This window comes from Eleutherodactylus coqui, chromosome 1 (assembly GCF_035609145.1).
Source record: "Eleutherodactylus coqui strain aEleCoq1 chromosome 1, aEleCoq1.hap1, whole genome shotgun sequence".
NCBI classification, from domain to species: domain Eukaryota; kingdom Metazoa; phylum Chordata; class Amphibia; order Anura; family Eleutherodactylidae; genus Eleutherodactylus; species Eleutherodactylus coqui.
The window spans coordinates 180,754,863-180,779,022 of record NC_089837.1 but is presented as its reverse complement, the minus strand read 5'-3'; the positions used below and the strand labels follow the sequence as shown (position 1 = coordinate 180,779,022).

At 41.8% G+C, this 24,160-nt stretch overlaps 1 protein-coding gene across 1 annotated transcript in view; it reads left to right on the top strand.

Annotated features, from left to right (window-relative positions):
• The window catches only part of LMBRD1 (LMBR1 domain containing 1), a 187,565-nt gene that overhangs the window by 43,272 nt on the left and 120,133 nt on the right, over nucleotides 1–24,160 (top strand). Inside the window, exons 5-6 of the mRNA XM_066604231.1 lie at nucleotides 7,673–7,740; nucleotides 16,834–16,922. Coding sequence (XP_066460328.1) covers nucleotides 7,673–7,740; nucleotides 16,834–16,922 — 157 coding nt within the window. The remainder of the gene's footprint in view (nucleotides 1–7,672; nucleotides 7,741–16,833; nucleotides 16,923–24,160) is intronic.

Genomic DNA, 24,160 nt, shown 5'->3' with positions numbered 1-24,160 from the left:
GAGTCGCACTGGTCCCTGCAGGGGCGCTGGTCGGGTCCCACTGCAAGATTTCTTGCAGGGGATCTGACCCGGCCGTCTGCAGGCGGCCGAAGGCATGTTAATATCACTCCAATGAGCACAATGGTCAATCCTTAGAGGTGAGAAAGAACCCAAGGGTAACAGCAGAAGACTCTACAAACTACAAAAACCTCTGTTCATGTGTCCACTATTAAAAAATATTGAACAAGAACAAAGGACACAACAAAGTTGCTGCTCTCCCCCCAAAAAGTCTGCCTATCTTGCAAGCATTGCAGCCTGTCTCGGGGTTTCCCAGAGACCACTTGTTTGTTCCAAATTGCTTCTGAAAGTGCTCTATGGAGAGATGAGACAAAAGTGGAACTTTTAGCGCAATTGCACAATGCTTTGCTTAAAATAACACTGCACTCAAATGCCAAAACCTCATCCCAACTGTCCAGCATAATAGAGGGAGCATTATGGTTTGGGCGTTCCTTGATGCCTCAGGGCATACATTCTAAGATGTAAACCGAATATTTTACAGGAGAATGTAAAGGCAGCAGTCCATGACCTCAAGCTAAAGAGACATTGGGGAAGATTTACGAAGCCTGGCTTTTCCAACCCTAGGCTTAGTACAGTCTCTCCTGGTGCACAATGCACCTAATACATGAATAGACACACAGGATAAGAAATAACTTGCTGATCGGAGTCACACTGCTGAGATCCCTGATGATCTCCAGAACTGGGCTCCTTCCCATATGTATCAGTGAGCCTTGCCTGACTGACTGTTACTGGTTCACTAGCTGCCCTTCCTTGGCCACCTTTGGTAGTTTCTAACCACTGCACATCAATAACGCCCAAAAAAACCTGTTTTGGAGATGCTTTGGCCCAGTGGTATTGCCATCAAAGTTGGGCTGTAGTTAGTCGTTTGGATCTGTACACTTGCCCATTTTTCCTGCTTTCAACACCTCAACTTCAAAAACGGATTGTTCACTTGCTGCCTAATACATCCCACTCCTTGGCAGGTGCCATTGTTCCACGATAATCAATGTTCTTCACTTCACCTGTCAGTGGTTTTAATATTATAGTGGATCGGTGTATATTTAGCTGTGATTGATGCCTTTGCTTCTTAACATAGGGACAGGGTATTAAAAATCTGGCTGTACATCTTCCATTCATACGTTGTATATTATACTTGGCATCTCTTATAGCCGTTGTCTGTTAATAATACCACATAAAAGTAGAATTGATATTGCAGTCATTTTTCAAATGATCAATAGCCTTCTGAGAATGATCTTCTTTGCAAATTTATTAAAGTCATAACATGTACACCTCTCTAAATGTAAAACACAGTTGAATTAATAGAGAGGATTGCTAAGGTTAAAGAAACATTTTGAGCTGAATAATCTGAGAGTCTGCTGAGAAATATTTTACATTAAGGGAATTGAAAGAGCTATGGATAAACGTAAGACGTTCCTGAATATAAAATAAGGGCAAGGTTGAAAGAAGTATCTCTGGTTTCTAAGGAGGATCGGAAAATGGTATGACTGACTGGTTCGAAGTTTTAGGCTTTTAACTTGGCTTAGATTTAGAAGAGAAACCTTTTTAATTTCACAAATGTTAAATGGTGTGTTTATCCTGCCCATATTAATTACGGTATATAAAAGGGAATGATTTCCAGTCCTGGAGGAATTTAGTTTGAGAGCAAAAATACAGTAATGCTAATAAAATGAAAAAGAAATCGATACTGTAAAAGAATCGGGCATACTGCCCTAAGTATGGATCTTTCTGCCAAAATCATTAAAGGGGAGGTCATAAGCTGCTGTACCATAAACCCAAAGTTTTAAGGAGTCAAATGGAGTTTTTCAACAGGGATCCCATGAGAATCCACTATTGGTATGTTCTATTGCAATTTGCTAACTTTTCCCCTATTAGTATTGCTCCTAGGGTAGAATGCAATGCCTTGCAGAGGTACCACAAGGTAGCATACAGGGTTTATAAGCCCTTAAAGGGTTGTTCCGGAACCCTTTGTACTATTAATGACCTAACTTCAGGATAGGACATCAATATTTGATCTGCAAGGGTGCACAACGTGGGCCCCTGGTAATCAGCTGATCTCAGCCCTGCCATTATTGCATCTGAGCTGGATGTTCCCATTAGAGCTAAAAGAGTAATAGAAAGTATAAGTCCCATTGATTTCGGTGGGTGCTATATCTTCTATTATACTTGTGGCTACGACGATCATGTGAATAGAGTGGTCAACATCTGACTTGGATGCAGTGATAGTGGGGGCTGATATCAGCTGAACACCGGGGGTCGCAAGTGTTGGATCTCTGCTGATCAACTATTGATTACTTATCGCGAGTATAGATCATCAATTTTATAAGGGGTAAAATTCCCGGAATACCCCTTTAATACTAAGCTGTAAATATTTTGTGGACAAATTGTACAGGGTCCATAAAGTTGAAAAATATCTATCAAGGGTATCTATTCATAGCAAAGTCTGGTTAGCCTGGATTCAAGCCTGATGGTTGTTGAGTTTAGCAAACCCTCCAAAGAGTGGAGAGATTTATGCTGCTATGTGTTGGCTTCAAGAGGATTGCCTAGACTGCATATAATTGTGCTAAATATCTTGGTGTGAATGATGTATTCACATACAGCAAGAAGAGATCTTAAGGAAGGGAGGTACGGAAATGTAAAACATATTAGAAAGTTGCTTCTGATGTGGCAGTTGTGCGTTCTTTATGTTTCATAGGACATTCAGCACATGTAGGAGTAAATTCTACTCTGGAGCTAGAAAGCTATTTGTAGCCGGGGATCTTCTGATGGGTAAAAGTAAAGATACAAGAAATCTGGATTTCCTTGTTTCTTTTACATGTTTTGGGAATTAGGAACCCACATGTTTTACTATTGTATCAAATAATATGATGCTTTAAGGACTAAAATGTGCTTTTTCTATCTTTCTACATTAGTCTTGTAAGGATAAAACTAATATTTTTCTCCTCAGTGAGTAATAACATCTTCATATAACTCACACTGTGATCCTTCTGAATCTCATCTGTTTCTTGATTAAAATGGTTGTTTATGAATATTATTTGCTTCGCTCCTGACTATTTTAAATGGCTGACGGCTGCTACAAATGGCCACAATCGAGGGCAGTTCCAATTGCACACCTGTGTTAGCGTGTATGCGTAGTCAACATTGACCATGACATGCAAGTCAAGCCAGAAGGGGAATAACCCACCTACGACTCATCAGCCCCTGCCCTCCTTGTTGCAATCGTGTGGTGCTGATTGTTGCCTAGTGAAGACTCCCTGGCTGCCATGTATTTTAGCCTATTAGGTAAGGCATAAAATGATATTTCCAGGATTGATCTTTTTTTACTACTTCTACGAATTATGCCCTACCTATTCACCGCTGAGACCCACACAAGAATGGGGGTCCCATGGCCCCCTTTTCTCCTCATTCTGGACTTGCTGCACCGTCCACAGTGACATTGAATTGAATAGAGCAGTGGCTGAGCATGCGTGGTGCTACTCCATTCATTTCAATGGGGCTGACCGAAAAAGTGAAGTATAAGCTCTCTGCAATATCCTGCAGTCTTATTGAGGAACAAACGCACACAGTGCCACAAATTTTTATTTTAGCTTTTTATACCAAGCCCTGATACGGCCATGTTGACGGAAATATCAAAGTGTTATGCATCTAGAAAAGCAAGGAGATAAATGAAAGCCTGAAAAATGGCTGGTAGTTAAGGGGTTAAATTCTCCCAAGAGAACAAATAGTTTAACATTGATCGTAGTGTATTCTCTTTAACAAACAGCTATGGATAAACCTAGATCGCAAATAGCCATCATTTCTTTGCAGTGCAAGTCTTACTTGAAGAATTTTTTATTTTTTTTTGCCATGGGCCAAATCAATACATTGCACTATATCTATTAACTTTACTGTTGAAGACTTGCGGTGGTTCGGTATTACTTGTCATATGTGGTGTGAAAGACACTGCTTCAATAGAACCTTTACAAAAACAGCTGGAATGAAAAAAAACTGAAGTGAAGACTTATCAAATCTCAAGCAGCCCATCACATCACCTTCCACCTGTTATGGAGCCAAATATTAAGAAAAACCTCCCTCCCTGGCAGATTTGGCTTTATTTGTTCAGCATATTAGTAGAATGAGGTCGCTCAGTACTTTCACTTCACCTTCCTGAGTGGTAGACTTGAACTTTCAAGGCAAACTATCCTAAGACCAACATCGTCATGCTCTGCGTTAGAAGAGGAGGTTGCTAGCACGTGTTCACACCTACCGAAGACTAATTACTTGACTTGCTTAAAGGGGTTGTCCCGCGGCAGCAAGTGGGTCTATACACTTCTGTATGGCCATATTAATGCACTTTGTAATGTACATCGTGCATTAATTATGAGCCATACAGAAGTTATAAAAAGTTTTTCACTTACCTGCTCCGTTGCTAGCGTCCTCGTCTCCATGGTTGCCGTCTAATTTCCGGCGTCTAATGGCCAAATTAGACGCGCTTGCGCAGTCCGGGTCTTCTCCTCTTCTCAATGGGGCTCCGTGTAGCTCTGCCCCGTCACGTGCCGATTCCAGCCAATCAGGAGGCTGGAATCGGCAATGGACCGCACAGAAGCCCTGCGGTCCACCGAGGGAGAAGATCCCGGCGGCCATCTTCAGCAGGTAAGTAAGAAGTCACCGGAGCGCGGGGATTCAGGTAAGCGCTGTCCGGTGTTCTTTTTTAACCCCTGCATCGGGGTTGTCTCGCGCCGAACCGGGGGGGGGGGGGGGGTTGGAAAAAAAAAAAAAAAAAACGTTTCGGCGCGGGACAACCCCTTTTAAGGGTGCTTTTAAACATAACTATTAGGGCTCCTTCACACTCGCCTGATATCGCCCTCGCCACCCATGTGAAACCCATGGATGCAAAGAGTTTTTACGTGGTTAACAGCCTTGCATCTCTCCGGGGGTGAAGGAATTCGCCTTGGCAGCCATGGCAGGGGATCGCGATGTTCTCCCATTGTATTCAATGGGACTGGCACTGCTGCCACCCACCCCATTGAAGACAATGGGCGATATTGCAGAAAGTTAGGACATGCTGTAATTTCTTTTTTTCCTGCATAGCATTGCAACACGGTGCCATGCAGGGAAACATCGCTAATGTGCATGGAACCATTCAAAAGAATGGGTTTTATATGTGTGCGTCTCTCAATGCACGAATCTCACATGATTTTCTCGCCAGTGTGAAGGCAGCTTTAGAGTTAAATAAATACATTTTTAAAAAATCATTCAAAAGAGCAAAAGCGAACAATAATCATTTGGTTTAAAGGCGAGCCAATGACTGACCGACTAACTAGAATCGTTCATTTTTCGTTTCTTCATTTTTATGCAGGCATAAAAATCATCGTTGGCTCGTTCAGGTTAAATGGCACTTGTTCAGTCCCTGTATTTGCTTATCAAGGGACTTAATAAAGGCCCATTTACACGGAGCGATGATCGCTAATAGGCGATCGATTTAGCGATAATCGTTGCTTCTAAATGTTCGCCCATCGTGTACTATTCGTGCACTGCTGGCTGATCATTAACCCCTTCATGACATGGCCTATTTTGGGCTTAAGGACGCAACAATTTTTGGCGGATTTTCTTCTCTGTTTATCAAAAGCCATAACTTTTTTATTTTTCCGTCAACGCGGCCGTATAAGGCCTTTTTTTGTGTGTGGCGAACTGTAGTTTTTATCGGCGTCATTTTTTGTACATTAACTATATTGTAAAACTTTTATTTTTTTTATGACAGCAGGGAGAGAAAAACGCATCAATTCTGCCATAGATTTTACATTTTTTTTTTTTTTTGCCGCGTTAATCATGCAGCATAAATGAGACATTCAATTTTTTCTGCGGGTCAGTACGGTTACAACGATACCAAAATTCTTACTTTTTTTTTTTCCACTTTTCTGCAATAAAAACCCTTTTTTTGGAAATCTTTTTTTTTTTTTTTTTCTTTTTTTTCTAAATCGCTGCATTCAAAGTCCTGTAACTTTTATTTTTATTTTTTTGATGTACGGAGCTCTGTGAGGGCTTATTTTTTGCGAGACGAGCTGTAGATTTTAATGGTACAATTTCGGGGTACATACGGCTTTTTTGATCAGTTTTATTGCATTTTTAGTGAGGCAAAATGCTAAAAATTAGCATTTTGCCTCAGTTTTTTAGCGTTCTTTTTTTGCGTTTTTTTTCCGTGCAGTCAAAAGCATGTGCATCTTATTGTACACGTCGTTACGGACGCGACAATACCAAGTATGTGGGGTTTTATTTTTTTTTTATAGTAATCTGAGAAAAAGCATTAAAAAATGTTGTTTTTTTAACACTTTTTTTACATTTTTTTTTTTTTTTTTAATTCATTTTTTTAATCTTTGTTTTTTTTTTTTTTACAACATGTGTGTCCCCCTGGGGGACTTTGACCACTGCCCTGATGATCGCTGTCATAAGGCATGGCAGAGCTACTGCTCTGCCATGCCTCATCACTTATACAGCGATCATAGGCATAGGCAATACAGGACGCCAGTGTCTGGCGTCCTGTTACCATGGCGACAGGCCGGGCTCTCGCGATAACATTGCCAGAGCCGGCCCAGAGACACAGAGGGAGTCCGCTCCCTCTGTGAACTCTTTCCCTGACGCGATCTACTTAGATCGCGGCAGGGAAGGGGTTAACAGCAGGGGGTGCGTCTCCGATGCCCCCCTCCCCCCCTCCCCCCGCTGTTGTAGCGGGACGCCGGCTGTGACTGACAATCGTTGCGTGTAAATGGGGCTTTAGAGCAGGAGTTTGGTTATCATTAGTCGGCTAAGCTACCACCTTAAAAAGCTGTATGTGCAGGTTTTAAGCTCACTAGTGACTGCTGTAAGAAGTTGTATTGCGGTCACTATGGCGTTAATCATTCTTTATCACGACTTTATTAAGGGTGCGTTCCCACTGCAGATTTGTTGCAGAATTTCTTTAGTAAATCCACGGGCTACAGTTACAGCAGAGAATCTACCACACTGGGTAACTGTACAATGTATGACACCATTTGCTTTTTGCAGCCAAATGGTCCTTTTACATAAAACAATTAATCGTTGGCATGAGCAAATGAGTCGTATTTGCTTTCAAATGACACAGATTATTGGTTACATTTTTTTGTCAGTTTGTTCAGCCTATCGTTGGTCTGTCATGGGAGTCTTGAAATGTCTGGGAATGGTTTGCAAATGACTGAATGATTGCATTTTACATGAAACGAATGGCAAATGAGGAACGATGATTTTTATGCCTATATAAATTGAACACCCAACAATAAGCTAACAAATTTAAAAGAGGTTCCATGGCATGTTCCTAACAGTAGGAAATGGGATAGAATAAAAAAAAAACTAATTTCCTACTTTTAGAATGAATGATTTGATTTTTTTTTTTTTCATACTACCCAAAAACCCGTAGTGTATTTTTTTATTTTTTTTGTAAATATAGATTTGTACATGAAAACACTGAATAAAATAAGAAATAATTTTTTTCCCAAACTCTGTCCCCTCAGATATGGTATAAAAAAAAAATGGTAGCGCTATTGGTACACCCAATCATTTGGCTTATACTCCTCAGATATAACAGTATGTAAGTGAACTAATCTAATCTTTGTTCTTCTTCATACAGAAACTGAAGACTGCCCTCAAATACACTTTTGGGTTCATATTGGTATGTTCCTGTCTTCTTCTTATTGGGTGAGTGTATTACTGTCTCCGTCTTTCATATTTATGTCATCGCTTTCTAGCATATCAAACCAAGCCCAGTGTTAGCATACTGACATACCGTTGTTTAACCCCTTAAGGACCAAGCACTGTAAATTTACGGTGCTTGGTCTTGGGCTTTAATCCCGCCCAATAGCAGAAATGGGGTGCAGGATTAAAGCCCCTGCTTCTGCAAACAGTGGAAAAGTATGTAATAAAAAAAAGACCATGTATTAAATGACCCCCATAGGTTTTATTTGACGTCATGGGGGTCATAGATGATTTAAAAAAATAGTTCCAAAAATAAGTAAGAAGAAATTACAGAATAAGATAAAAATATATACATAAAAAAGGAAATGACCCAAAGCCGCCACCAACCAAAACCGTCGCTGTATGCGCCCTGTAATCTGAAACCATACACATTGTATATCAAAATGTCCGAGACAAAATGAGGAACCCGTTCCCATACTTTATTTTAGTGTAAATTTACTCATTTAAAAAAAAAAAAACTGATAAATCATTTTTTGTAACTTTTTACCACCAATAAAACTAAAAAAAACTGAAAAAAAGATCTAAAAAAATAGCCGTAAACATCATGGAAAAAAACCGCAACAAAAATAATTTGGTAGTAAAACCACCACATGGGGAAAATCCTTAAGGTACAGAACAGCCTGGTACTTGAGGGGTTAAACTTATTTTGTCATGGCTCCTAATTAAAGCATACGTGAAGAATCATAGGGAAGCATATAGTCTAGATCACATGAGGTAATCACATGGGTTCTCCTTCAATGGAAGTGTTCAAACAAAGGCTGAACAAATATCTGTCTGGGATGACTTAGTGAATCCTGCACGGAGCAGGCGGTTGGACCCGATGACTCTGGAGGTCCCTTCCAACTCTACCATTCTATAAATCAACGTTTAGAAAAATCTCTGCACCGTATGCACATTATACAGATCAGTCCACTGGGCGGACTGGACCGTCTCTGCTGGCTGGAGGTTTTCCCGAAAACCTGCCCTTCCTTGCTCCAGTGAGCAGTATGTTATCCACAGATTGTGGCAAGTCTCGCCCATATGCCGTGAGTTCACTGACTGGCACATGCACAGATCTGCCCCTTTTTTGAACAGACTTGGAATACTCATCTAGGCATTCGCCAGTTAGCTTACTTGAGGTGCTTGTGCGAAATTTGCAGTGATCCATGAATGACTTACTACTCATTGGAGCAGAGAGGGGTAGATTTAGAGGAAAAACCTGCAATCCGTAGTGACTGTCTGGCCTGCCTCCCCAACCTGTCTGCGCAATTTTCATGCTGAAATGTTATAAACAGATTCTTCAGGTATGCTTTTACTAGGAGCCATAACAAAATACGTTTTCAAAACAACTGCAGCCCAATATTCTATCGCTGGGCTTGCTTTAATATATAGGAAAGTGATGACCAGTTCCCTTTTAAAATCAGTGCTGCCTTAGGGTGAACGCACACAGGCGGAAATTCTGCGGCGAGATTTCCTGCAGAATTTCCACCCGTGCGCGCTGCCATAGGATTGCATAGGTTTATGAAATCCTATGCAGGCAGCTGCGATTTGACCATGTGAAAACCCGCATGGTAAACAAATTGCGGCATGTTCTATTTCTGTGCGAGCCTCGCTGACGCGCCGGCTCTGCTCTCAGCATGTGTGGCTGTGTGCCAGCCGGCCATTGCAGAGCAGGGAGAAGATGCCGGAGGAGTTGAGCCACGGGTCGCATCGCGCTGTGTTAATTCTCGCATCGGGATCCGACCCGGCTGTCTCCATTCACCCTTATAGTTTATAAATACTTTACCAAGTTGTGTCTTGCTGACAACTGACAGCTTTTTTACATGTTTAACTTGGTCAGTAATTTCTGCTCAGCTTTAAAGAGGTTGTCCAGTTGTAAACTAGTGATCGTCAATCCTCAGGATAGGTAATTCATAGTAGATTGGCAGGGGTTTGTTGATAGCAACCCCTACCAATCAGCTGTTCCGTGGCAAGGTATGCTCCTGCACTGAGCTGATTTCTGAGGGAAGCAGATGGCTCCCTTTTTACTGTAGTGGCTAAGCTTGATATTACAGGCAATAAATGAATTCCAATTTTTTTTTTTTTGTAATAGAGCGGGAAATCTAATGAAATTCCAATAAAGGAGACACAGGCTGTTCATTGATCTCTCAGCCATTGGAGCACATGCTGTTTTATGACTAAGGACAGTGCCTCCAACTCAGCAAAACAATGGAGTATAGTATAAAAATAGAAATAAAAATAAAGGACTAGCATGGTTGTAACAGCTAAGCCCAATAAAAGGCCAGCTGCCACGCCTGAAGTCCCTGTTAGCTGACAATATAATCCTTGGACTTTAAACATCCACAAATAGGGAGAGCGTCAGGAAAAAAACAAAGCTCAAAGTAATTTTTTTGTAAAGGAGAAAACAACAAATAGTAACGATTTCTGTGCTCAGAAAGGTCCATTAAAAGGCGCTATATGTGTGTGTGTACATATATATATATATATATATATATATATATATATGTATATGTATGTATGTATGTATGTAATATATATTATACACACCTACTTTGAGAGGCTATCTACATAATAGCCCTCCGCCCTACCCCCCCCCCCCACCCCACAGTCGGATTCCAAGAGGTAGAGGAACAACTAAAAGGAATTGGCAATTCCAAGGAATATTAACCCTTCGCAATGCAATTTTGGATTCAGGGTTTCCTAGGGGGCTTTCTCTTTCTGCCATTATACAATGGCGCCATCTGCTGGCTAGAGCCAGTAATGCAGTATGGGACATGCTGGAGAGGCCCCCGACAGCAGAGCAGCCAGTAATATACAGTAAGAATACCCTGCCGGACGTCTTCGACATCGGAGCTGTACAGCTTTCAATCAGAATGTCTTCAGACTTAAGACAGTGGATAGGAAAGGGTTAAAGGATGTCAAAGTGGCAGTTAGAAAGACGGGTAAAAACTTGATTTGTATGCAACACGTTTTGGGGACCATTCTCTATCTCGAGCATAGATAAATCGTATGATTTTATCTATGCTTGAGAAGGGAGTGTACCCCGAGATGCGTTGTATATGGATCATTAAGTGTAGATGGATTATTACGACTTTATCTGTCTTTCTATTTGTTACTTTGACATCATTAAATATTCCTTGGAATTGATGGCTCCTTTTGGTTGTTCCTCTACCTTTGGGAATGCTACTAGGGAAGTCTATTAATTTAATCCCCCTCTCAAAGCAAGTCAAGATTTCCCCAACTCTAAATTGCCTTTCTGAGTCCAATGGCTAAGGCTGGGTTCACATGGGACAGAAATCTCGTGGAATGTTCTGAGTGGGACCACACAGAAATTCTGCAGCAGAAAAGCTGCTTGGAAACTTGCGGATTTTGAAGCTGCTTTTCAGCCTGTATTCCCCTGCAGAAATCTTTCCCCATAGAGAGAAGAGAGTCTGCAGCGGAAACGGTGCCAAAATTAACATGTTGCGGGTTTGAGTTCCGCACCGTATGTCAGTTTTTGCGTGGTTTGTCCGCAGCAGACTGTCCGCAGCATGTGAACAAGACTTTTGAAAATCTAGTCCACTTTGCTGCTTAGTCTGTGTTGAAAATGGATGCAAAATTTCCGTGCAGAGAGCCTGTCTGGAAATCCCGCCACTTGGGAATCCAACATAATGGTCCTTTTACACGGGAAACAAGATTATCACTTCTGTGCGATAAAGGCTCACTGAATGAAGGCTGAGTGTGCTGGAGATTTCTTCTGCCCGCTTCCATAGATGAATTGCCGCCTATTTACAAGGGCCAACTGTTTGTCATTTGGTTTTTATGCCTACATAAAACAATAAGCAAACAAATTTGTCCTTCAGTGTTCAATCGTTGGCAGTGTTTACACTGAACAATTGTTATTCAGTTTTTGCACAATTCAACAATTAACTCAACAGTATTCTTTTAGTGTACAGAAAAAAACTGAATTTCTTACATCTTTCCTGCCCTATTATCGGATTGTTGTGCTTTACAAAGGGTTTAAGGCCCATTTATACTCAATGATTCTTGCTCAAAGATCACTCAATACCGTCTTTTAAGCGAGAATCGTTGGGTCTAACTGCACGGGCAAGCTGAAAGACAATGACGAGCCTTATCAGTGCCGTGCACGGAGTTCTCAGCGGGATACCGCTGATACTATTGTTTCAGCTGGTATCCCGCTCGGAGAACACAGCCGGAGTATGAGGAAGACAGAACTCCAGCTGTGTTCTGCATACCCTGTTCAGAGCGCTCAGCTGTATACCAGCGCTCAGCTGTATACCAGCTGAATTCGCCCGAGAAGAAAAATGCTGTATATAAAAGACAAGCGTCTCCTTTTGTCTTCTGCATACCCTGCTCGGAGCACTCAACTGTATAGCAGCTGAGCGCTCTGTGAATACAGTAGGAGTATGCAGAAAACAGCACTGCAGCTGTGTTCTGTATACACCACTTGAAGCGCTCAGCTGTATATCAGCTGAGCTCTCCGAGAAGACAACAGCTGTATGCAGAAGATGGTGGTCCCGCTTGTCTTCTGCAAGTAGTGTGAGCCTTCATTTACACACTTATGCAAAGTGAATGATTATTGCTCAAAAAATGTATTTTGAGCCATGATGTTTGTGTCTAAATGGGCCTTTAGATTCTGATGATAGACCCATATCAGTGCATATCTAACAAAGTTTGGTGGTTGAATCAGTATATAATTACATTATTTTATTTTTTGCTTGTAAGCTTTTAGTTTTTTATGCAAATGTCTAATACTGAAATTGTAGAGACACAAGGCTTCTGCTTGGAATTACTGGAGCATAATTTGTTTTGATCCCCTCTTTGAGTATTCATGAAGGCAGTCTGCAATTAGATATAATTGCATGTGCTTGGAGATCTGGTTAACTAGACAAGCAAGCACACACATATGACCTATCCCTATATGCAGAGTTGATAGGCTTTTCTATTACATGAAGGTTAATTCCTTTTTTAATTTATATCAAAATTGGCTTAACAAAGCTATTAATCAACAGTCCATTCGCTGTTTCAGAGAATCACATTATTAAATTGAGACGCTACCTGCCAACTCTTAAATAGTTTTTGACATAACCCTTAAAATTAGTTGAAGCTTTTCACTGTAGAGCAAAATCCAGAATTCCCCCTCTCCTGGAAACATTTTATCAGGTAATTACACATATGACAAAGCAGCTCAGAGTGGCATACAGCTTAGTGTAACCATACCAGAATACACAATGGCACCTTGATAGGGGTTCCGTTGGGGATAAGTCAATAAGCTGCGTCAGGTGATGCTTGGATCTGTTGTATGACAGATCAGCACAGTATCATTGCTCCTGTTGTCTACGGATGTTAAAAAGACAATGTGAATATAGTCTTGGAGCCTGACTGATTCTTTTCCTGTAGGCTAGAGTCTAGTAAGTCTGTAGCTACACATCTTATTGGCTGAAGTCAAGGTAGCAACTTTTTATGAGGTCAGAACTCCGCTCAACCGACAGCTTACTCAGCACACGAAATCTATAGCATCGCCATCTATGCGTTTTTTTTTTATTTTGCTGTTAGGGAGGTGGTGTTTTTCACTACTTTCTCTTCTGCATTAGAAGAGCTACAATCATCTTGAAGGTCATCACTTTCAAGGTCAGAGCTCAATGAAATACTGCTTAGTGCAGGCTTGATGTGAATTTAAGCACAGGGACAACAAAAATCAAGAGGGCATTGTTCTACCTCTGGCAGCATGCTGGGCTGTAATCTAATGAAGTCACTATCTCTCTGAGTAGCTTCAGTTCAGAGACGCTCTCCATGAAATAGACAGATATTCTGATTGCAACAAGAGCAGCCTTTGGATAGGGGAAGCAACATTTAAAATCCAGAGTTGGAGTAATATTAAAGTTCTGTCACAATAATATAGTGCCATAGAGTGTACTAGTGTGTGGGGCATGCTAGCTGTAGGTATTGCTTTAGATGTATTCCCCAAAAAAGGGCAAGGTCATTAAGAGACTCAAGCAGACATGTGTCCTAGACATTTAAAACCTCCTTTTAAAAGGTTTTCACAATAAAGGAAAAACAGTTAATTGTTAAATGTTTGTCTACTGTGGCCTTTTTTATCGGTGAAAATTTTTTTTTCTTATGGTAAATGGCCTAACGAAAACTTTTAATATAAAGTGTTTGGCACTGACATTCCTGTCCGTTTGACTGGTGCATGATTTAATTAGCCTTATACATGACTTGCAGAGGGAAGATGTGATATTTTTGCTTGTTACAGCAACTAATGGCCCTTTTAGATGAGACTAATATCGTTCAGATTCCAGCGCTCATGCAGGAATTTGAACGATAACCCTGTGCAACACAATTTTTGTAACAGATAAGCAGATAGGCGGCTCATAGTAACTTTAGTGCGCTGAATTCAAATATGATCTGTTCTTTTTCTGCCACGTAAGGTTTTCCACTTATGGGGAATAATGTAATCCAGTTGTCGTTGTATTGTAGTTTTGGGAAATCTGCCTATACAATTAATCCAGTCGGCTCGCCATTAACCTTGCCTAATAAAAAAAATAACAAAAGTGATTGCGCAACTATTTCACGATCGCAGTTACACACCGCATGCTGACTGAACACTATAAAGGTAGGTTTAGATAACATGTAGAGTAAGATGCCACATGGTGGAAACGCTGCGGATTATCCACTAGTAAGTTGCAATTAATGAAGTGTGTTTTTAGAGGTCTTGGGTTCGACTAAATAAAAGAATCAGAATCATAAAGCAAAAACATGTTTGGTATCGCTGAGTCCATAAAAGTCCGATCTATCAAAGTAATGCATTATTTAGCCCGCACGGTGAATGTCGTCTGGAAAAAAAATTAAGAACACCAGAAATGTGCTTTTTTTGGTAATTCTGTCTCCAAGGAAAAAGCGTTCAAAAAGTCGTATGTATTCCAAAATGGTACTAACACAAACTACAGAATGTCTCACAAGAAATTAGCCCTTGCACTACTATGCGAATGGAATAATAAAGGTTATTGCGCGCAGAAGATGGCGGCAGAAAATAATGAAAAAAAAATTAAATGTCTTTGAAAAAAAATAAAAGTAGTACAGTGTAAAAAAAAAATTTATACAAGTTTGGTATCGTAATCATACTGACCCATAGAATAAAGATATCATGTCATTTTTGTTGCAGTTTGTGGGCTGTAGAAACAAGATGCCCCTGAAAGATGGCGGAATTTCGTGGTTGTTTTTTTTTTCATTTTACTCCACTTTTTTCAGTACATAATTTGGTACATGAAATGGCACCATTTGAAAAATGCAAGTAGTCCCGCAAAAAACAAGCCCTCATACAACTACTTAAATAAATTACGATAAATAACTACGATGGATAAATAAAGGAGTTACGATTTTGTAAAAAAAAAAAAAGGTTAAAGGGGTTAAATAACTTGAAAATGAGACATGCTGCTATTATTTAGTTTTACCAGCATAATCAGCATGTTTTAATTTTACAGAAACTTATTGCAATTCCTTTAGTTTATGAAAATTTGGTTGTAAAACATTGGTTGCGCAGTGTAATCGTCCCGTATAACTGCATGGAGCAACTCTAATGAGAATTGTTCAGTGTAAACAGTCATTCACTTCTAAATGACTGTCTGCTTACTGTGAATGAAGGCGGGTCGGGGGGAGAATGCTCCCCGGCCCGCTCCGCCTCCATACCGGCAGCGTTGTGAGCGATGCTAACGATACTCACAGCTCTGTAACAGCACAGAAACGGGCATCACTGGCACAAATTTTGTCATTGTTTGCCCCACAGCTCATGCCGTGTAAAAGGACCATATGAGTTCAAATTTTACTTGTATTATTTAGGCCAGATAAACAGGCAAATCTCATTATTTAATCAAAGAGATTCTGTAGAATTTTGAATTTTCAGTACATTTTACCTTATCCTGACCAAATGTAAAAAATGGTAAAGCAATGGTTCTGTTTAGGTACATGGGCAGCATGCTCGGGCCCAGTAGTATTGTACCTTGTCTCCACCGTAAGCTAGGGGCTGACCTGGCTTTGCTAGAGTAATTCCCCCTGTCAAGCCCCTAGCTTCCGATTGGGTGATGCTGTTAGTGTCCCTCAGCTGTTCTGCCACCACACATACAGCTATTGGAAGGCAGTAGAAGACAACGGGATAGGTAGCTGACATTGCTCCCCACACAACGCAGTTTGTTGCTCCTGAAGACGACATGGGTGCTCCCCTTCCCCGCTGTCAGTGTTATGGCCCGCCATAGCTGACACTGACAGCGCGGGAACCACAGCGGAGCTGCTAGGCTGACTCTGTTGCAGCTATTCCTAGAAGCGTAAGCACCGACAGTCCCTTCGCGTCTGCCGCCAGCAGGGACTGAGTGGCACTACGAGCACCGCTGCCGCTGTAAGCCTCATGACTGCCAGACGCTCGCCATCCCCATCCGCCTCGCAGCGCAGTCACTGTTTCGGGATACACAGTGTGCTTGCTTCTCGCTCCTGTGGTCGGTCCTGCTGCCTGGGCGTTACTGCTCTATCTTGTCTACCAATTAGAAGCTAGGGGTGTGACAGGGGCATTCACTACTGCTAACACCTGTCACACCCCTAGCTTCTGGTGTCCACAAGATACACCAATACCCTCGGGCCCTTTACCCTCCCAACCACCTCCAAAAGAAAGTATGAAAAAAGACTGTGGCTTTTTTTCCCTGAAGGAGTTAGTAATGGTGCATAAAATTCATTGTCCTCATTTACCCAAGCAATTCAATTATACATCTACAGATATACAAACTGGCCTTCATGCTTTCAACAGTGCATCTCTTTCCAGAGGCTTTTTGTTTAGATACAAAGCCTTGATTTCTGTTTTCAAAGAAACGCTTTGACAAGAAATGTTGCCTGGTGAATGTGACATTCTTTACTGATTATTGTGAGTGGAGTGCTACGGTATGCGTGTCATTGAATATTATATAAATGTCTTTGATTACTGGTATGTATTTCTCATTTTATTCAGAAATAAAGAAAGCACGAGAAAAAGTTTACTGTCATATATGATTATTGATTTTGGTTTGTTTTCAGTGCGTTTGCACCGCTGGATATTCCTTCAAGCAAAAACATCTCAGAGTTTGATAAAATCAAGATTCTTTTTCAAGAACTTGGGAGCGGTTGTAAGTGTTTTGTGACATTTCTCAAATTTCGTTGTAATCTATTTATTAGTAGCCTATTGTTTGTCAAATATTTCACTTAACTTCGATCTTTAAAGGGGTTTCCGATTTATTTTATTTATTTTTAAATATGCTGGCTATGCAGGTGGAGGAGGGAGGGAATAAACTGTACTTATCCACCCGCCTTTATTATTTTATACTTAAAATGTTTGGACAGACTCAACACATATATATCATATCAGACGTGGACTTGGTTATTGATTGGAAACCAAGATCCACGCTACATAACCTAATAACAGCAATTGTGCTGTCGCCAAGGGCATCCACAATCCACCCAATCACATTTAGATATTGGTGTGAAATATTACTGATAAGCCCTTAATTTCTTGTTACGGCAGAATCACTAAATTGGGGGGGGGGGGTTATTCCCCTTTAATTAGCCTGAGAGCTGCTTTCCTTGCTTTACAGACCAATAGTGATTCAATCCATGAGGTCATAGGCAGTGATTATATTTCGCCAGTGATGTTTCATTTATAGTGTTTCCACACTACCCTCACAATCCTAAATGTACTGCACACACAATCGAAATGTTGTTTATTAACCCTTCATTCACGGCCGCTACTAAAAAAAGAGTAACCAATGTGTTACCACCTTCCATATCCCGTAAGAGAGAAATAGTGACCAAGGGGTAGACCCAGTATGAGTATGCTACTTGATGAATAGAGCACACTCCACCCTCCCTGGTCACCTATAGTCTCTTTTAAATTCACAATTAAAGAGGTGGTGGTGAAGGGGTTAATTTCTGAGCTCGATTGTCACAGCAGACCACAGGAGTGCTACTTGATTTTTAGAACACACTTCCTCGTTTCCCTGTCCCTCCCCGATTTACAGTTAAAGTGGAGAGGAAGGGGTTAATTTCTGAGCTCTATCGTCACAGCAGACCAAAGGAAACCAAGGGTGTGCAGAGATGATTTTTAGAACACAACTCCCCCCCCCCCCCCCCCCCCCCCTCCCCGGACTACTCTCTCAATCAGAAATGAATATAGAATGGAGAGGAAGGGGTTAAAGCACGCTGAGACCGTCAGTGCCCGCACGAATGTGATACTAATGGCCCCAAGGTGACTGCCAGTATCACTTAAATAGTGCACATATTCTGTGGTCTTTGTTTGCAGGTACAGTGTTGGAAGGGTTAATGCCCCCTTATATCATGATCATCGGCATGCTAGTGAGCCATTCCTTCTCATATCCCTGTCTTAAAGACCTCCCTCCCCATAATTTCAAAGAGGGGGATTAGCACTGAAATAACACAGCTGGTTCACTAAGTGAATTTTCTAACTGACTAAGGCCTCATGTCCACGGGGAAAATCAGGCCCGCTACGGATTCTCCATGTAGAATCTGCAGCGGGTCCCTCCTGCCCCGCGGACATGAGCGCTGAAAATAGGAATAAATCAGAATTAACTTACCTCTCACACGCTCCGGATACTTCCTTCGCTGCGGCGTCATCTTCTCTCGTCGCGGCCGGATCTTCTTTCTTCGGCTCGGCGGATGTGCATGATGACGTCGGTGACGTGCCCCGCGCATGCGCCGGGCCGAAGCAAAATGATCCGGCCGCGACTGAGAGAAGATGGCGCCGCGGCGAAGAGAAGAACCGGAGCGTGTGAGTAAAATCTGATTTTTGTGTCCCGCTTCAATAGAAGCCCGCGGGAGCCGTCCCCGCGGGAGACCCGCATGAAAATGGAGCATGGTCCAGATTTTTTCATGCTCCTTTTTTTTTTAAATCACTTTTATTGACGATCCGCGGGTATTTATCTACCCCGCGGGTGGTCAATGCATCCCTATGGGATGCGGATCCGCGGGCAGGAGAAGAGTTAAAATCCGCTGCGGATTTTAATTCTTATTTTGCCCGTGGACATGAGCCCTAAGACGGTACTAGCCGCCAGAACGAGGAACTGCTGCCCGATGTGTGATACCGGGCAGCCGGCTAGTCACTGCACTAGACTCTTAGTGGATATTCTCCCTCACAAATCTTCTCAGCGAGGCCTTTCTACAGCCTGCGTGGATGCAGGCCGTGTCATCAGGATGAATTCAAAAATGCAGCAGGAGCAGCCGTGATGGCTGGCAGCTTTCCCAGGGGGTTCCTCATTCTGGCAGCTAGTACCGTCTTAGTCAGTTAGAGAATATTTTGTTAAATGAATATATATAGATGACCATGTATACATGTCTTCCTGAAAGTTATATCTTTCTAACTCCGGTTTAAGTGAGTAGCTACCTATTTCTGGTACTTTGCCATCAGCTGGTGAATACATAGGATCATTGTTAATGAAAAACAATGACAAAAAACAATAAAGTATTTTTACAACAACGTGGTCAGGAAGATTCGGGTTTTCTTTTCTCTTTGATCATCACTGAAATATTTCACTTATCAACAAAAGGTTGTGTTTTTCTAAAATGCTTTTATTTTTGTGCCATTGTGTATTATGTACTTGGGAATTGCATGTATAGATGACTAAATTACTTTGAGCTGTGGTGATTGGATCAGTTGGCCATGTTAGATCAAACTTTACCAGTCATAGATTTTTCTAGAAACGAGCAGATGTTTTTCTAACAACTGAAAACTTCTTTAAAGGGGTTCTGACATGAAAAAAAAAAAATTGTACTCACCTGGCCTGGCCTGGCCCGATCGCCAGGCATGTCCCCTCCAGCCGGCATCATCTTCTGTGCCTTTAAAACAGAGCAGGAGCAGTCAAAAAGACCGCTTCCTGCTCTGGTCCGTCCGTCAGGCACTTCCGAGGTGAACGGACGGACCGCACAGTGCTTGCTGTGGGCGGCCCGTCCGTCCTGCTGAACTCCGGAGTGCTGAGCATGCGCAGTGGAGACGCGGCCCGTCCTGACTCCTGTCAGAGCGCACCTCTCCACTGCGCATGCGCGTGATCCCGGAGCGGCACGGCTGCTGGAGGAAGAAGACTGCCTGCCGGGAGGCATATAGCACTTTCTGCTTAGGTTAAGCAGCGCTGCTGATTAGAGCCACCTGATTGGCTCTTCGGCACCACGTGACTGTACAGCGTGCACCAATCAGGTGGCTCTAGTCAGGCTGCTTAACCTAAGCAGAAAGTGCTAATATGCTGCCGGGAGATGACCCCCCGATGTCAACAACAACAGGAGAACAGGTAAGTATAAGATTTTTATGCTTTAGCAGCCATTAACCCATGGGTTCCCTGGGTCCATTAGGCACACCAGGGAACAATGGCTGCTAAAGCATAAAAAAATTATTTGTGTCAGAACCCCTTTAACCCCTTAATGACATGGCCTATTTTGAGCTTAAGGACCAAGCCTTATTTTTCAAATCTGACATCTGTCACTTTCTGTGCTAATAACTTTTGAATGCTTTTACTTATCAAGGTGATTCTGAGATTGTTTTTTCGTGACATATTGTACTTTATGTTAGTGTAAAAATTTCATCAATAAATTTTGTCCTTATTTGGGAAAAAAATCCAAATTTACTGAAAATTTGGAAAAATTCACAATTTTCAAACTTTGAATTGTTTTCTTTGTAAGATAGAAAGTCAAACACCACAACATAGTTATTAATTAACATTTCCCATAGGCCTACTTTACACAGCAATCATTTTTTAAGTGTTATTTTACTTTTTGCAGACTCCACAAACTATATAAATTTAGCAGTAATTTTTCACATTTACTAGCAAATTTCAAAATCTAAATTTTTTAAGGACCAATGCAGTTCAGACATAGTTTTGCCGAGCCTGTATATCAGAATCCCCCATGAATTGCCCCATTTTAAAATCAGCACCCTTCAAAGTATTCAAAATGGCATTTAGAAAGTTTATTAACCCTTTAGATGTTTTACAGGAATTAAAGGAAAGTGCATCAAAAATTAGAACAGTTCCTTTTTTCTACTGATTTTCAATATAAAACCTTTTTTTTAATATAAAACAGTAGGAGTTAGCAAAGAAACAAAACTTGGAATGTATGACCCAGATTCCGCAGTTTTTAGAAATGCCCCATATGTGGACGTAGCCTGTTGTATGGGCACATGGTAGGTCTCAGAAGGAAAGGAGCGCTTCTTGTCTTTTTGAATGCAGATTTGGCAGGAATAATTTTCAGACCCCATGTAGTGTTTGCAGTGCCCCTGAGGTAGCAGTACATTTGAAACCCCCAATAACTGACCCCATTTTGGAAACTACACCCCTCAGGGAATTTATTAAGGGGTGTAGTGAGCGGTTTGAACCCACAGATGTTTGAGGAATTTTTTTTAACAGTTTGAGTTCAATACGAAAAAATCCAATTTTTCACATAATGTTTAGCTTTAGGCCCAGATTTTCATTTTTCACCAGTGGCAGAAGGAAAAACGTACCCCATGATGCGTTACCCAGTTGCTCTCGAACACGGAAATGCCCCATATGTGGACGTAGCCTGTTGTATGGGCACATGGCAGGACTCAGAAGGATAGGAGCGCTTCTTGGCTTTTTGAATGCAGGTTTTGCTAGAATAATTTTCAGACCCCATGTAGTGTTTACAGTGCCCCTGAGGTACCAGTGCATTTGAAACCCCCAACAACTGACCCCATTTTGGAAACTACACCCCTCAGGGAATTTTTTAAGGGGTGTAGTGAGCGGTTTGAACCCACAGGTATTTGAGGAATTTTTTTAACAGTTTGAGTTCAATACAAAAAAACCCACATTTTTCACATAATGTTCAGCTTTAGGCCCAGATTTATATTTTTTACCAGTGGCAGAAGGAAAAAACGTACCCCATGATGCGTTACCCAGTTGCTCTCGAACACGGAAATGCCCCATATGTGGACGTAGCCTGTTGTATGGGCACATGGCAGGACTCAGAAGGATAGGAGCGCTTCTTGGCTTTTTGAATGCAGATTTTGCTGGAATAATTTTCAGAGCCCATGTAGTGTTTGCAGTGCCCCTGAGGTACCAGTGCATTTGAAACCCCCAACAACTGACCCCATTTTGGAAACTACACCCCTCAGGGAATTTTTTAAGGGGTGTAGTGAGCGGTTTGAACCCACAGGTATTTGAGGAATTTTTTTAACAGTTTGAGTTCAATACAAAAAAACCACATTTTTCACATAATGTTCAGCTTTAGGCCCAGATTTATATTTTTTACCAGTGGCAGAAGGAAAAAACGTACCCCATGATGCGTTACCCAGTTGCTCTCGAACACGGAAATGCCCCATATGTGGGCGTAGCCTGTTGTATGGGCACATGGCAGGACTCAGAAGGATAGGAGCGCTTCTTGGCTTTTTGAATGCAGATTTTGCTGGAATAATTTTCAGAGCCCATGTAGTGTTTGCAGTGCCCCTGAGGTACCAGTGCATTTGAAACCCCCAACAACTGACCCCATTTTGGAAACTACACCCCTCAGGGAATTTTTTAAGGGGTGTAGTGAGCGGTTTGAACCCACAGGTATTTGAGGAATTTTTTTAACAGTTTGAGTTCAATACAAAAAAACCACATTTTTCACATAATGTTCAGCTTTAGGCCCAGATTTATATTTTTTACCAGTGGCAGAAGGAAAAAACGTACCCCATGATGCGTTACCCAGTTGCTCTCGAACACGGAAATGCCCCATATGTGGGCGTAGCCTGTTGTATGGGCACATGGCAGGACTCAGAAGGATAGGAGCGCTTCTTGGCTTTTTGAATGCAGATTTTGCTGGAATAATTTTCAGAGCCCATGTAGTGTTTGCAGTGCCCCTGAGGTACCAGTGCATTTGAAACCCCCAACAACTGACCCCATTTTGGAAACTACACCCCTCAGGGAATTTTTTAAGGGGTGTAGTGAGCGGTTTGAACCCACAGGTATTTGAGGAATTTTTTTAACAGTTTGAGTTGAGAACGAAAAATTCACATTTTTCCAATAATGTTCAGCTTTAGGCCCAGATTTTCATTTTTCACCAGGGGCAGAAGGAGAAAACATAGTCCATAATGCATTACCCAATTACTCTCGAGCACGGAAATGCCCCATATGTGGATGTAAACTGTTGTTTGGGCACATGGCAGGGCTCAGAAAGAAAGGAGCGCTTTTTTTGAATGCAGATTTTGCTGGAATAATTTTCAGACACCGTGTAGTGTTTGCAGTGCCCCTGAGGTACCAGTGCATTTGAGACCCCCAACAACTGACCCCATTTTGGAAACTACACCCCTCAGGGAATTTTTTAAGGGGTGTAGTGAGCGGTTTGAACCCACAGGTATTTGAGGAATTTTTTTAACAGTTTGAGTTGAGAACGAAAAATTCACATTTTTCCAATAATGTTCAGCTTTAGGCCCAGATTTTCATTTTTCACCAGGGGCAGAAGGAGAAAACATAGTCCATAATGCATTACCCAATTACTCTCGAGCTCGGAAATGCCCCATATGTGGATGTAAACTGTTGTTTGGGCACATGGCAGGGCTCAGAAAGAAAGGAGCGCTTTTTTTGAATGCAGATTTTGCTGGAATAATTTTCAGACACCGTGTAGTGTTTGCAGTGCCCCTGAGGTACCAGTGCATTTGAGACCCCCAACAACTGACCCCATTTTGGAAACTACACCCCTCAGGGAATTTTTTAAGGGGTGTAGTGAGCGGTTTGAACCCACAGGTATTTGAGGAATTTTTTTTAACAATTTGAGTTGAGAACGAAAAATTCACATTTTTCCAATAATGCTCAGTTTAGGCCCAGATTTTTATTTTTTACCAGGGGCAGAAGGAGAAAACGTAACCCATGATGTTACCCAACAGGGAAATGCCCCATATGTGAATCTAAACTGTTTTTAGGGCGCAGGGCTCAGAAGGGAAGGACTTAGCATGTGGCTTTATGTACAAGCTGTGCGAAGTACATCAGGGTAAAACGTCAGGGCAATAAAAAAATTAAAATTTCAGGGACGTGTGGTAGATCTTAAAACACTCATTTATACAGAGGCCGGGTTGTGTGGGGCACGTTTCACACTGGTATCTGGTGTCTTTTCTTATCCCCTGTTTGTAGCACACTCTGCACCTCTTTTGGGGCCTTCCCTTCGTCGCAGTGGAGGGAATTTCACTGAGAAAATGCTGCCCTGGTACAATTCTTGTGGCCTCGCTTCCAGAAGTACTGGGCCTCTCCCCCACCTCCTGGTCCCCAAATATTAGGTCCTTGATAACTTCCTCTTGAAATTCAAGGAATGTCCCCCTGTGGCCTGCACCTCGGAACAGCACGTAGGCATTATACAGTGCCATCTGTACGAGGTGCAC